At 42.0% G+C, this 13,838-nt stretch overlaps 1 protein-coding gene across 1 annotated transcript in view; it reads right to left on the bottom strand.

Moving 5' to 3' along the window:
• The window catches only part of SEMA3E (semaphorin 3E), a 330,917-nt gene that overhangs the window by 95,801 nt on the left and 221,278 nt on the right, over positions 1 to 13,838 (bottom strand). Inside the window, exon 6 of the mRNA XM_025203239.1 lies at positions 7,265 to 7,425. Within this exon, the coding sequence (XP_025059024.1) occupies positions 7,265 to 7,425 (161 nt within the window). The remainder of the gene's footprint in view (positions 1 to 7,264; positions 7,426 to 13,838) is intronic.

Genomic DNA, 13,838 nt, shown 5'->3' with positions numbered 1-13,838 from the left:
GGGAAAGGTGAAATTAAAATATTATTTTCATAGTAATAAACACTTCAGATTATAAGGCTACACTGATGACAACCACTCTTAGTAAATCCAGACAGAGGAAATGTTTTAATTAGACCTGGAATCATAGTTAATGTCTCAAAACAGCTTCCCCATTTATTCAGTAACCCCCAAATGAAAGATGACTTGTCTAACGAAGGCTGGTCTGGGGAATTAGTATGAGCTTTAGATGTAGAGAGTTTAGGACCATTAGACTATTAGATCATCTAGTCTGATCTCCTGAATTTGACAGAACATTTGAATTACACCCAATTATCCTTGTACGGAGCCCAATAAATTGTGGTGGATTAAAACGTAATGTTTGTTTTATTAAAACTTATTTTCCTGAAGAGCACCCAGTCCTTCACTGGAAGATACCAAGAGATGGAGAATCCATTATTTCCTTTATCAGGTTGTTCTAATACTTCATTGTGCCTTATTTCAATTTTTCCTAGAGGCCTCTCTACAAAGATGAAATGTGCATAGAGGTGTCTCTCAAAAGGAATGGGATGTAAAAGGAGGCACTGCTCAAAAATGAGGTGCTGATCACTCACCCTCCCTCAGAAGTGGAAGGGGCAGAACTACAAGCTTCTTTTCCTAGGAACTCCTGAATCATTACAGGGCTTGTAGGCTTTGGTGAAACCATAAAATATGTAGAACCAGCTGCAAAAAAGCAGTACCAAGACAACCAAGACATTTATAAATAGCTCTAAGCTTTCGTTCTTGATGCAGCTTCTGCATTTTGAATCAAATGGGCATTGGCTAAAATACATAAACAGCACTAGGACTGGGGCAAGGACCTAAACCTTCATGCTTCCCAGGCCGGTGCCATCCTCAGTGAGCCACAGCGTGACAGTCTTTGAGTGGTATCCTACTCCTGTGACTCTTGGCTTCTTAGTAGTCCAGCAAGAACCAAAGTGGTAGAAAGTGTTCTCAGACCTTCCTAACCCATGGTCTGGTAGTTTGGTCACTTTGCTGGAAGAGGGAGATGCAACTTCATAATTTCTCTGTCTGAGGACGGCCTAGAACAGTGGTCTCCAACCTTTTTAACTAGGAGATCACCTTTGGCATTTAAATGCAAACCAAGATCTACCGTGCACTGCTGCCACCCTCCATTTACCACCCCCTAGCAGGTAAGTCTGTGGGGTGGGAAGTGAGGGGGGGAGATCAAGGCAGAGGGAGAAAAAAATTATTTGGGGGTGCACCTCCACAGCAGGTAAGTCCCACGTGCTTACCTGCTGTGGAGGTGAACCCACTCAACTTACCCCTGCTCCTGCCTCTGTAGCACTATCCTTCACTGTGGGGGCCTCAATCTAGCCCACACTCCTTCCCTCCCCCACAGACTGACCTGATGGGCTGGGGTGCATGCACATGGGCACTCAGCCCCCCACCCCAGCCTGGCATCAACTCTAAGAGGCTCTGAGATCTACCACAAGAGGCTCTTAGATCTACACGTGGTTCAGATCCACTGCTTGGTGACCACTGGTATAGAACTGGGGTCCCCAAATCTTCAGATAAGCATGCTAGCCATTAGGCTATTAGCCCAAAAGATGCCTCAGCTGCCTCTTCCTCAGTCAGAACACTCCTAATCATGATTTTTCTATGGCCTAAAATTTGCTATTTGCACAGAATTTACACACTTCTGGGTCAATTAGAACTGCAACAGAATATAAGTGGAGGTAGATGACCACTTTGGACCATGCTCGGAAGGTCAGAATAGAGACATGTAAGGAACCTAGGTATTCTAACAGCTTGGTGACTGTTGCACAGAATGTATTAGGATTGTCTACAGTGATTTAGATGCCTAAAACTTAAGTGCCTCTGAGGTGGATTAGATTGTGGTTATATATGAATTGGCCATGGTTCCACAAGAAGTCTGTGGCACAGCTTGGGTTGAACCAAGACCTCCTGAAGTCCCAATCCTGTACCTGAATCATAAGACTAGCCTTTCTTCCTAGACCTTGGGCTGTTTTTAACTCCGACAGGTATAATGGTACAAAAGGTGCACAAGATAACAAATGCATGCATTTTTGATGTTTAGAAATCAAAATTCATAAATAAACAATAATATATATAGGAAAACTGTAAGCCACAGGGCAGAATGCTTGATATTTGACTTGTTGAAAAAACTCAACTTTGTGGAACAAAAACAGTCTCTAAATGTAGGTTTTATAGAATGTGTTCCTCAAGTTTACCACTGATTAAGTTATTTCACATATGTTGGATTACTTTGGCAGTCAACAAGACTCATAAAATAAAATGTGCTTTATATCCATCCAGTATTTTACTGCTTTTCTCTGAGGGATTCCTAATATGTGCATCAGAGCTGAATATTTTAAAGAATTATTGGTTTGTTGTATGATGTATTTCTGATGTGGAACAGTTTTTGTTTTGTTTTTTTAAATTTCTGATGTTAATCCCCACATCTCAATTTCATGGTCAAACTTAATAAAAATCCTGTTCATATTCCACACTGTGAAGACTTGGACAACACTGCAGCACCACTCAGAAATGGTTGTTCAAGGCACCAAAGATTCAGACTTATTTATGAAACCTGGCCCATAATTACCAACTTCACAAAATAATCGCTGCTGCTTCTGGTTACTTGTCCTGGTTACCAGAGGCAGGAACAGAATATGCTTCCTCTTCCCCACCTCCCTGTAAGTCTCAGGTTGGGAGAGATCATTCTTTTCTTGTGGATTTATAATTAAGTTCTTATATGATTAAATAAAAGATTTCAACCTGAAAGTTGAAGTAAACCTAAATAGATCATTAATATATCCTTAGTTATAGCTTGCTGAATCCTTGGGTAGGAATAAGTGAACCAGCTCACTCAGATTTTACGCTAAATTTCTTATATGTCAAGATCATACTGATACTTCTACAGCTTGCTCATATGAGAAGTTGAGTGACCAACTGTGGTGGACATCTCTCAGTTTTGTCCTATCTACCTCTGAGTGAAAAATCCCTGACCAATACTGGGATATTTAACAGGAGAAGTGAATGAACCCATGACATTTGCATTCAGAGGAGCTCAGCTCCGGTGAGGTCATGTTTCTAAACATATGCAGTCAGACTCTATTAAATTGCAGTTTCTCATCTTGTGCACCTAATTAAAAGAAGAAAAAGACCTGCTACTAATTTGTTACATACTGCAGGCAGGTGCCAAGGCAGAGGGGAGTATCAGCATAAATATCTTTCTTCTTTTGGCAGCAGAATGAGAGCAGTAAACTTGCAAAGTATGTCCAGATGGGACAAAGGCAGTCAAACAGAAGTATAATGTATTCTAGGCGATCATTTATTCTTTTACCAATTTAGTGTTAACTGAAAAATGGGTTTATTTTATAAAACCAGCTACTTCCTTACCATTTTTTTTAATCCCTCCCTTTTTACAGGAGCAACTCCTATCAGATGGAATATGAATTTACCCATTTCTAATAGCAGATAAATAATGAAGAGTTTATAAGGCTAGGCTGCCATGAGGTGAAAAAAACAAGGGCACAGATTTACAATGCATCAGCTACTCTTTTTTAGCTCTTTCACTGACAGTTAGACTATCATGGGTTAGGATTCACTTACCATGGAGTAAGAGCATGCACACAAACAGTTAGCCTAGAATAGTCAACACACCATAGGCACTGACTTTGATTTTTGCCAGGAAGAGGGGGCCTAAGATGATGGACATATGGAAAATTTTATGCATTTCAGGTGACAGCCCTCTTCCTGAGGGGGCCAGGGCCCTCAGACCCCCACATACTTGGCAACTCTGCAATACACTGTAAATCCCTGCCTTTATTTACTTTGAGGTCACTTATTTGTGTGCCCAGGCCCTGAGGCTGTATGTGTTACTGTATTCTTAGGAGTCCCAACATTTAATTCAATTTATAAACACATTCTTACATCACCTCCATGAGCATGTGAATCAGCTTCTCTTCCCCTGAGGGATGGCACCTTGTAGAAATCAGTTACAGATATTTCTCTAATGAGGTTTCATGTATTTATTTTCAAACAATATGATTCCAGTAAAAGGATATCAGGAGGTGCTACTTCACTGTCAGGGTGGCTAGGATCTGAAACAAACTTCCAAGAGAAGTGGTGCTGGCTCCTACCCTGGGGGTCTTTAAAAGGAGGCTGGATGAACACCTTGCCTGGGTCGTTTGCCCCCGGTACTCTTTCCTGCCATGGCAGAGGGTCGGACTTGATGATCTTCTCAGGTCCTTTCCAACCCTACCAACTAAGAAACTACAGAGCAGGTGAATGCAGCATGGACTGTAGTCCAGCAAGCCTCCTCACACTGTCCTGTCAACTTCCTTTCAATTTAGGCAGGGGGTCAGCAAGAAGTACAGTCTTCATGCTTGACCATACTCAGGCCTTTCTGGTTAGACAGACAGTGTTTCAATCACCTGGGCTTTCGTTGTCACGTGCAACTTTTTCCAGTAAGAATGGGATATAAACCATCAAATCTCTGTTCATCCAGACCACAGCTTTCAAATGATAATTTTAATTACTATTTATCTGGGTTGTTTTTTAAACAGTGGGCATTTTTACAAGTGCAAGCACTGCAGTGTTAGCACTTTGAAAAGCACCCGGCGCTGCGACTCCTGCAGTTGTATAAGTGGCAAAATGAGTGTCAGCGCTGAGAAAATGGCAGCGGCACGCTTTTGAACTAAAACACTTTGGAGGTGCTTTAATTCAAAAGCACACCACCACCATTTTCTGCGTGCTGATGCACATTTCACCACTTATACCACTGCATGTGGCACAGCACAGTGCATATCAACTTGCATGCAGAACAGACTCAATTAATCACATCTGCTCTGAAGCGGCAGATCTCGGGCACATTGTGAGAGAAAAAGGTATGTGTGTATAAATGCCCAGTGATTTGACATCTAGTCAAACTGATATAACACATACACACACACTTAGGGTTGTGTGTGGTAAAGTGTGTTCTGATTTTATGGCTGTATATTTTGCATCCTCTAGGACTGGAGAGACTCACCTCCTATCCCACTCGTTGTGTCCAGGCCATTGTCTTAAGATTCCCTCCAAGTGACCTGTGCAACCAGTTTGGTAATTGGCCACTTCACCGGGAGTGCTGACCAACTCTGAAATGATTGGTCTGCATTAGCAGTGCTCAAATGATGCCTGCTTCTGGTTAGGACCAGGTGATGAGGGCAGAAAAGTTATTTAAGGCTCAGGCCACCTGGGCTGGTGCTCTTTTTCTTTTCTCTTGGGACTGCTAAAACCTGACAGCTGAAATGGGAGCCAGAAAGCCTGATCCCCATGGGGAGGAGGAGACTGTCTGCCCCCCTCTTCACTGGAGATGCAAACTGAAACGAAGAGAAGGGAAAGCCTCAGGTACAGGGAGAAAAAATCTGTCTCAGGGCTTGAGACCTCTGTTCTCTCCTTCTTTCCCCTTTTACTTGTCTGGGTTTTGAGTGGGATGATGCTGTGGGTGGGTGGGGTGGGCATCAATCCCTACAGAAAACTAGCCAAGGTTGGAGCCTGGCCATTTTGCTGGCACACTCTGGGCCAGGGCTGAGAGCCTGGCATTTTTTAGTTGCTGTTGCAGTTTCTTTTGGGTTCAGCACTCAGCTATGTGCCTTGTTGCAGTTTTGGCCATGCAAGCCTTGAGTTGGATGATGCCATGAGTGAGTGGCAGTATCATAGCCAATGAGGTTAATCCCAGGCACAATTATTGCTAGTTGAAAACTTTTTCCTAGTGCGCACTGACCAGGAAATAGGGACTTGGCAGTCACTGGTCCCTGTGTTGGGGGTTGTGATGTGTCAGCATGGTGGTATAGCTGAGACTCCATGTCCAGGTTGCAGCCATAAGCCTGGGCCCTTTTTGCTGTTTCACTGCTGTTGCATTTCAGTCCACCTGTGGGACTGAACCCTAGTCATAGGTTCAGATGGAAGATTTGGGCCAGGGGGAAGCTTGGTCACTTGTTATTGTTTGTCCAGGCCCAAATTTATGCCCCAACCAAGCGGTGTGGTTGTGCGCTAGTTGTAGTTCAGGCCCAAGTCAAGATAGGCCTTCTCCACCCACAAGATAAACCTATCTTTTCTTTGAGTTCCTTGAGTTCTCTTGCAGTTTCCTTCCCCCGCAGAGCTGGGATTAGGACTAGAGTTTGAGGTGTGATATGCGGATGAAAACTGCAGTTAACCCCTCAAAGTGACCATGTGAAAATGGAGATCAGTGTTACAGCTTTTCAGGGAGCAACAAGGGGGCCTTTGCAATGCAGAAGAACCCACTAGCTGCTAGTCTCTAGCAGCTTCCTACAGCACAGTGGATCCATGGAGCACCTCAGTGGACTGTCCAAAGTGGGTCCCTCTCTCCAGCCCATTGCTGAAGGGCAGGTGTAGGGATGCAGGCCCCCAGAACTACCCTTTGGGAAGTCTCAAGTCCCAGACTGCCTGGGTATGGGTGAAGCCTCCCCAAGAAGAAACCACCTATAGACCTTGTTTTATAGTTAGTGCTTTCTTTTGTTTTTTCTTTATTCCTTGTAATAAATTTGGAGTTTGTGTTTACACTGCTTGCAAGGGAAGGGTTGTTGGTTTTATTGACACCCCATTGATTCATTTAGGTGTTTCCCAGGTACATTGGGTAGGGGGGCAAGCCAAGGTAAAATATATTTAGTACCCCTAAAATTGAATCCAGCCCTTGTTGCTGCCGACAGGTGCTCAGCAGAAGGGTTACACTAACAATGAGCAAAAAGTAGTTCCAGGCTCCATACTGCTATTCCCACTTGTGAGTTTATTTGTAATTTTTTTCCCCATGCTGTTTCTGTGCAAAAGGGCCATACAAACAATGGGGAGAAATTACTTCTTGATTGTATAAGGGATATGGTACTCAGCATTATACAAAGCATAGTAAACAATTTTTTTTAAGTTTAGAAATTCTCTCTCTCTGGCTAAGTACAGACATTCAAAAAGCCCACAGCAGAATTGATCTAAGTTACTCAGTTTTCTGTAAGTGGCATAGTTTAGACCGATTGACTCATATCTTTCCATCAGAATGATGCTGGGTTTTACTTGGAGTAACAGGAGCTAAACTCCCCTTCCTGAAAAGTTTCAAAAGAGAAGTGTATTTTTAACCTGACAGTGCTCTCGCAAATGTGAAAAACGTTAGTATCTTTTTTCCAGTCACCAGTCCTTCCAGGTCCCAGAAAAATATGCCATACACAACACCATGCCATACAACTTATAATATCTTATGTTACTGCACCTCTCTGTAGTTCTCGCTGACTCGGTCTAAGCTGAGGGAATACACAAGGTCTCTTCCTCCCACAAACAGTCGCTCTTGATACTCATCCAGCAGCGTTACATGAAGACCAAGATATCCAAATGGGCTACGAAAGATTGATGTCCTGTTTAAATCCCAGAGCTCTGAAATACAACCAGAGTGTGCATGATAAATACCAAACAGCTTAGTTTCATGACTTCATTTTCATGTCTTCTTAGGGAATTGAGCAAAACAGTTTTGGTACATTAATATCATCTTAATCTTATAAGCTCTGAGCATGAAAGAGACACAGAACACCTGGGAATCATTTCCAAAACGATTGTGCGCTCCAGAAGATCTGCATGTGGATCTTGTATTGTATTGAGCACATTGTATTCTGTGCTCAATATATCATGAAACAAAACAAAAAAGTTCTCTCAGAAAAAGGAAATGACTCTTTAGTACATTAAGTATGAATGGAAAAAAGGGAATGAAGCGATGTTCTCCTTGTCTTCCATTCGCTCCCACCAAACTGTAGGTCTGTTAACTGCACGATCATACATGAGTGTATGCAATACTTTCTTTCACCTGTATTTTTTCAGATTTAGGCCCAACACTGCTCCCTTTGAATTCAGAAGGCATGTTGACATTGAAATCGATGAGAGCAGTACAGGCCCTGGATGGCACATGTGAATATTTTCAGAAGTGGCTAGTGATTCTGGATATCTGTCATGAGATAAGCTGACCTCTTCACTCAGGCTCAGCTCATTTCCTAAAGTGAAGGGAGTAAGTCCCAGAGTCATGGGGCTGAAACCTGATGACTCAAAATGAGACCAGCTGGGATAGTGGGTATGGGTGACTGGTGCCGCATTAGTCGGGGGGAGGGGGCATGTGCTCCCCCAGAGACCAGTCAGCAACTGGGGGAGGGGGGATCCCCTGCAGTTGATCATGAGACAGGGAATCGCTGTGTCCGATGGCTGTACCCTCTGACAGCACTGGTGCACCCCCTGACCAGTGCTCCTGCCTGCCCCCCCTGCCCATCGCCTAAGTGGTAAGCACGGCCAGTCGGGGGGTACAGCGGTGCTCTCAGGGGGTGCATGTGCATCCCTGTGTACCCCTTACAGGTCACTACTGACAGTGGGGAGAAAATGAACCAAAGAGCAGAGAAGCCTCTCCAACTTCTAGGTAGATGGCTAGGGTTGTATAAGGCAGTAGGCAGCAAGTAGGGAAGGCTGAAAGGCAGTCTGCTGGATGAAGGCCTTAACAAAAATGAGCAAAAAAAGAAGTCCTTGGGAGCAACAGCAATAAAGAGCAGACAGAGCTCCTGCAGGAGACTGGTTTAAGGGAAAATATGGTGTTTACATGTAAAATAGTCCTAAGAGAAGGGACTAGCTTAGGAGTCCCTAAGTGGGTATCCAAACCACTAGAAAAGAGCATTAAGCTAAGCAGGACCTTCCCTCATGATGAAACAGTATAGGTGCCTATGAGAATAGCCTCTCTCCATAATATGCACCTCACAGAGTTCTGCATAGATATCATACTCCCTGTTTGAACAGCAGGAGTTATTCTAGGTGGATGCATTATTTAGTGTTTAGCACAGACAAGTACATGAAAGGCCCATTAGATTCCATTCCCATCCTTCCATGAGTGCCATCCGTCTCAGTGTGCCTCACTTTGGCTACGAGTAAAATCAATTGAATAATATTTGGTTAGTCCACTGCAGTGCAGTAAGCTCCTTAAGATCTTTAAATAAAAATGCTATATTCCTGCTACTGCAGGGCCAGGATTTCACTGTTTTTTCTGGACAAAGAAACAACTGTTTTAGTATTTACATGCTCTTAAACTGACTATAACACTTCACTTAATAACCAAAGCCTTAAAGCAATTAGAATTTGTTAGATTACATTTTATAAAAAGAATTATAGTATTTGAAGGAAGAAATCCTGCCAGCTCTCTGCTTTACATAGCCAGTTCAGTTCGAAGTCTGTCATCTGCTTTCAGTCCTACATTGGCAAATATTCAGGCCAATCTCATTACCATTTATTCTTTCTTGTAATGAAGCCACCTCTAAAGAGATTCATATTTTATTCCTTTCTGTGCCCTTTTTTTTTTTATAAGATGCTGTGGGCTATTAGTAAACCCACACCATGTTATATTCTCTATGAGCAAGTCCCTGCAGTTTTCATGAGGATATTCCAACTACTATTCTTTCAACTATTCTTCAATGGTTGAAAAGGGTAAAAACATACTAAAAGTACATTATCAATACAACTGTCCTTACACAAATAACTAACTCAAAAAAGCCAAACTATCAGTGAAGACCATCTACACAGATTTCCATTGTTAAGGCTGAATGTCCTTTTATGGTCCCGAACACTACTTTGTCAAGTGGAGGGAGGGAAGGGTGAGGAAGGGGAGGTTGTGACAGAGCTGTCTGTCACTATGTCTTACGTAACATTACATCACTACAGACACAAAAGTCGATTGTTCATCTCTTTTGCCCTCTCATAAAATTCTTTGGTTTCCCTTTTAAACCTTGTAGAAACACAGGTTCGCCTCCCACATTACCTAATTCTGGAGAACATACTTCCGCTGGAGATATTTTCCAGATGTGATGCACTGACAAATGAGTCTGGGTCTCTGAACATGTCAAGTGCGTATGGTGGCCTGCTAGGACTGCTTTACAGCAAGAGGTAATGGTTGATGTTGCCATCTGTCCTGAACAATAATGTAATAGATTATATACTGTAATCTACAGAATCCCTGTAATATGAGCAGACCATCTGAATGACATTTTATGTCTTCAACTGTCAGCTTAGTTATGGCCTATAAACATTACAGCTGGGCAGATTTTACAAGAATTTGGCAAATCACCATGGAACATTAATGAATTTAGATTTTTACTACTTGCTGTACAAGTGAATTCCCAAATCCACTGACTCCTTCCTCATGTCAAGAAGACAAAGATGGAAACAGGAAGGGAGAGAAACCAAGAATGAGAGATTAGGAAAGACTTTTAGGAGAAACGATGAATCTAAAAGTTCTTATGTAAATGACCCATTAAATTAACTTCAGTGCTTAGGCCAGCTGCCTTGTAGACAAGGGAGTATTAAAAATTAAATCTAGTCAGCCTCAAACCTATTAGAGTCAGTTGTCTTTGCTGGACATTTCATTCTTGCAAGCTGGATGGGGATTGTAATATCAGCCAGCCTTCTTCATTTTCAACTCACTGATACTTAAGAGGAGATAATTATTCACAGGTATCACAATGTGTCATCCATTACCCAGATTAAAAAATATGATCTTACAAATGCTTGTATCAATCTGACAAGGTTAGGACCTTTAACTGTCAATATTCCATATAAAATTGGTAAAATTGGTAACAGGAGGCAGATGTTTTTCTTCCTGGAGAAAGAAAACAGAAATTTGTGCTACTGAATATGAGCTAATAAATTAGCAATATCATTTTTCCTTCCTAATTTACCCCCAGTTTTACCCCCTGGTCACAGTAATGATGGCAGAGGTCTATAGAGGCACCCAAGCAATCTTTATACTAAGCTCATCTACCTTAATTAGTCAGTGGAGCTCAGTGTAGAAAAAAATTAGCCCCCGCTAAGCCCTGTGCTGGCACACTTACATGGCCACCAATCCTCAAGGGTGCCTGTACTGCACTGCAGCCACTATGCAGTCAAATTTGCTCCTTTTAAATGAAGGCTACAGATGAATACTTGAAGCAGAATCTCAAAATAATTTATTGGATAGCTACATTATTGGCTAATTTTCATAGCAGAACCCCTAAGTTTTCATTTAAATCAATCCTGTACTGAGAAAAAAAGGACTGAATCACAAAAAAAACCCCAAACCCAAAATATCACATCTGGCATATAAAATCATGGACAATGGGAATGCTGAATGTTACTGTTACAGTCCTCCATACACCAAAACAAATAGAGTCAGTCAAAGTACTTACTTTTTCAGTTAATAGAAATAATGATTTTACCCCCTTTATCTCTCAGCTTGACTGAGAGGGGGAAGAACGACAACAAAGAAAAGACCAGAGTTGGAGTGTCAGATTCCCAGAAGCTCCTCTGCTCTCCTCTCACCTTTAACTCCCATCCCAGGACCCAATCTCTGCTTTCAAAGTGGCCGATGGCCTGACTAGCAAGCTTCATGTGAGGAATGTATTAGTCCCTTTGAAGAATGGGTCAGCAAGATCCATGAATGATTTGGTTCACGGGTGAATCAATATTCTTGACACTTCTTTTGAATGTATTGTCTCGGACGGCCAGGGCCGACTCGAGTTACGCTCATACGTCAGGGTGGGCTGGTGAATGGAGAGGCAGACACAACTTATTGGTTGTAAAAACTTTACTCACGCCGCTTGCAATCACGACGCAGGTGGTCCGGGCACCGAAACACCCCCAGGAGTTGCCCCAGCGGGCGGGGCCCAAGCCAGTTATTCCGTCCACAATTCGAAGCCGGCGGGGAAAGGGGTACATCGGGGTTGCGCTCGGTGACGGGAAGAAAGATCGATAGGTGATCAGTCTATCGATCAGCAGCCGCAAGTCAGATAACTTCAGAGGCACTCTGCAGCGTGCTCAAAGCTCTTCGACTTGGCTGGAAGTCGTGCGGAATTTTAAACGGCCAGCGAGCCAATTACTAGCCGCCACGTGTGAATAATTTAGCACTGGCCAATAGCGGGGCACAAATTTGCATCCGAATAGCGGGAACTCTTTGCACCGTGCATCTCCGTGCTGCAAAGAAGAAATGCATCCTGCAAAGGAAACTGCAAATTGGCGGGAACTCTCCTGCACGCAGGCTCTCAATTGCAGCAGAACACTCTGCTGTGCAAAGGAGCTCTCATGTGGCCAGGAAATTCCATAGTGCCGAGGCACCAAAAAATCACTGGGTTGTGACATTTATTATATTCAATGTGAAACCTGAAGTAGGATTTGAAGCCTGAAATGTAGATAACACGTCTCATCTTGCCTACAGAGATACTAAACTTCTGTAACTTAAAACTGACTCCTCATTTTGGAACTGAGCTGAAGCCCAATCAACGTGTCATCAAAACGTTTGAGGAAACGCCCATATACCAATGTAAGTGGGGGAAAGAATCAGATGCAGGAACATTATGGATTGGGGAAATACCAAAGGAGGTCTTGTCATTAACAAAAAAAGAAAGAGGGACTCTCTAACAATCCAGTATTTAGGTTATACTTAAAAGGCATTTCTTATTCCAGAACATGCTTTTAATGAATTGGCATTCACAGCTAGTGATGTTGCTTCTTTGTTGTCAGAGTTTTAAGATCAAGCTTCCTACAGTGATTCTACACTTATTTCCAATTAGCTGGATATTTCCTGCACAGTGATGGATTGTTAGCTCTTTATATCTTACTTGGTTTTGGACTCATTTCAATGCTTGATAGTAAATGCTGGCAAGTGATCAAACCAAGTCTTCATGACCACATCACCTACAGTAATCACCAAGGGCTCCCTTCTCTGAAGCTTTTGTTAGGCTGTACAATATGCTTCAGGCCACACAAAATGTACATCAGCATCCCCAATGCGTCCTTCATCAACATCTGGCTGAGAAAGAAAATACTGCAGGCAAATATGGGACAGATATGTTTCTTGAATTTCTCGTATAAATCCACATAAAGCATCGACTTATACCAACAGAAATTCTGGTTCCTAGCATATTATGATCCCACGAGTAGTAGCTTTGGTTCATACAACCAATCTTTAACTTCAGGCAGAGTACTGACATGAGAAAAGCACTTTGGGCTGCACAGATGAAGAGGTACACAATATTTTTATATTTATTAGTTATTTGTTACATATTATTTATCATTAGTATTAGGACTTTTCACTGGGCAAAGGGGTTCAGAATAGCAAGTGTCATGCCACCTGTTCATCTACAATTATTTCTATAAGAATTAAAGGGCAAACATAAAAATATTAGCATTAAATTGTTCTAGACTGGAGGTGACTCAACACAGCCTATATAGTCATTATCTAACTGTTTCAAAGGCAGTTATTTTTGTTAATTAAAAAAAAATCACAGACTAATATTTCTATTGGATAAATCTACCAAAAGTTATTAATTTAAAATATCTTCAATTATATTTAATACCTTAATAGTTGAACAGTAGGAAGAATAGATTTATAAATCTCTCTAAGTTTTAGAAGGTACATATGGTTCAAATAAACCCAGCACTCTTTTGATCAAACACAGACAGGCTGGTCTCTTGAGGTCTTGATTTATTAAGGTGTACCTCTCACTACATGCTTATTACTGATCTAAGAAGGGTTCAATTCTTCTTTGGAGCAATGTTGTGTTTTGACAGAAAAAGAATCTGTTGCTTTCATTTAAAATGAAGACACCAAATAAGCTAGGGTTTTATGCTATTCAAAATGACTGTTAAATTGAATTTCCTTTGAAAGGATGAATAAAAATAATCTCTCTCAAGTCACTTTCATGGGACATACACTCTTGGATGAGATGGCATGTGATTGACAGCCTATGTAAGGATATCAGGAACCATCAACGTGACAAAAAACAGAACGAAAGAGA

The sequence above is a fragment of the Alligator sinensis genome, unplaced genomic scaffold (genome assembly GCF_000455745.1).
Source record: "Alligator sinensis unplaced genomic scaffold, ASM45574v1 scaffold567_1, whole genome shotgun sequence".
In the NCBI taxonomy this organism is placed as follows: domain Eukaryota; kingdom Metazoa; phylum Chordata; order Crocodylia; family Alligatoridae; genus Alligator; species Alligator sinensis.
Note: the sequence above shows the minus strand (reverse complement) of the source record. Positions and strands in the feature narration are given on the sequence as shown.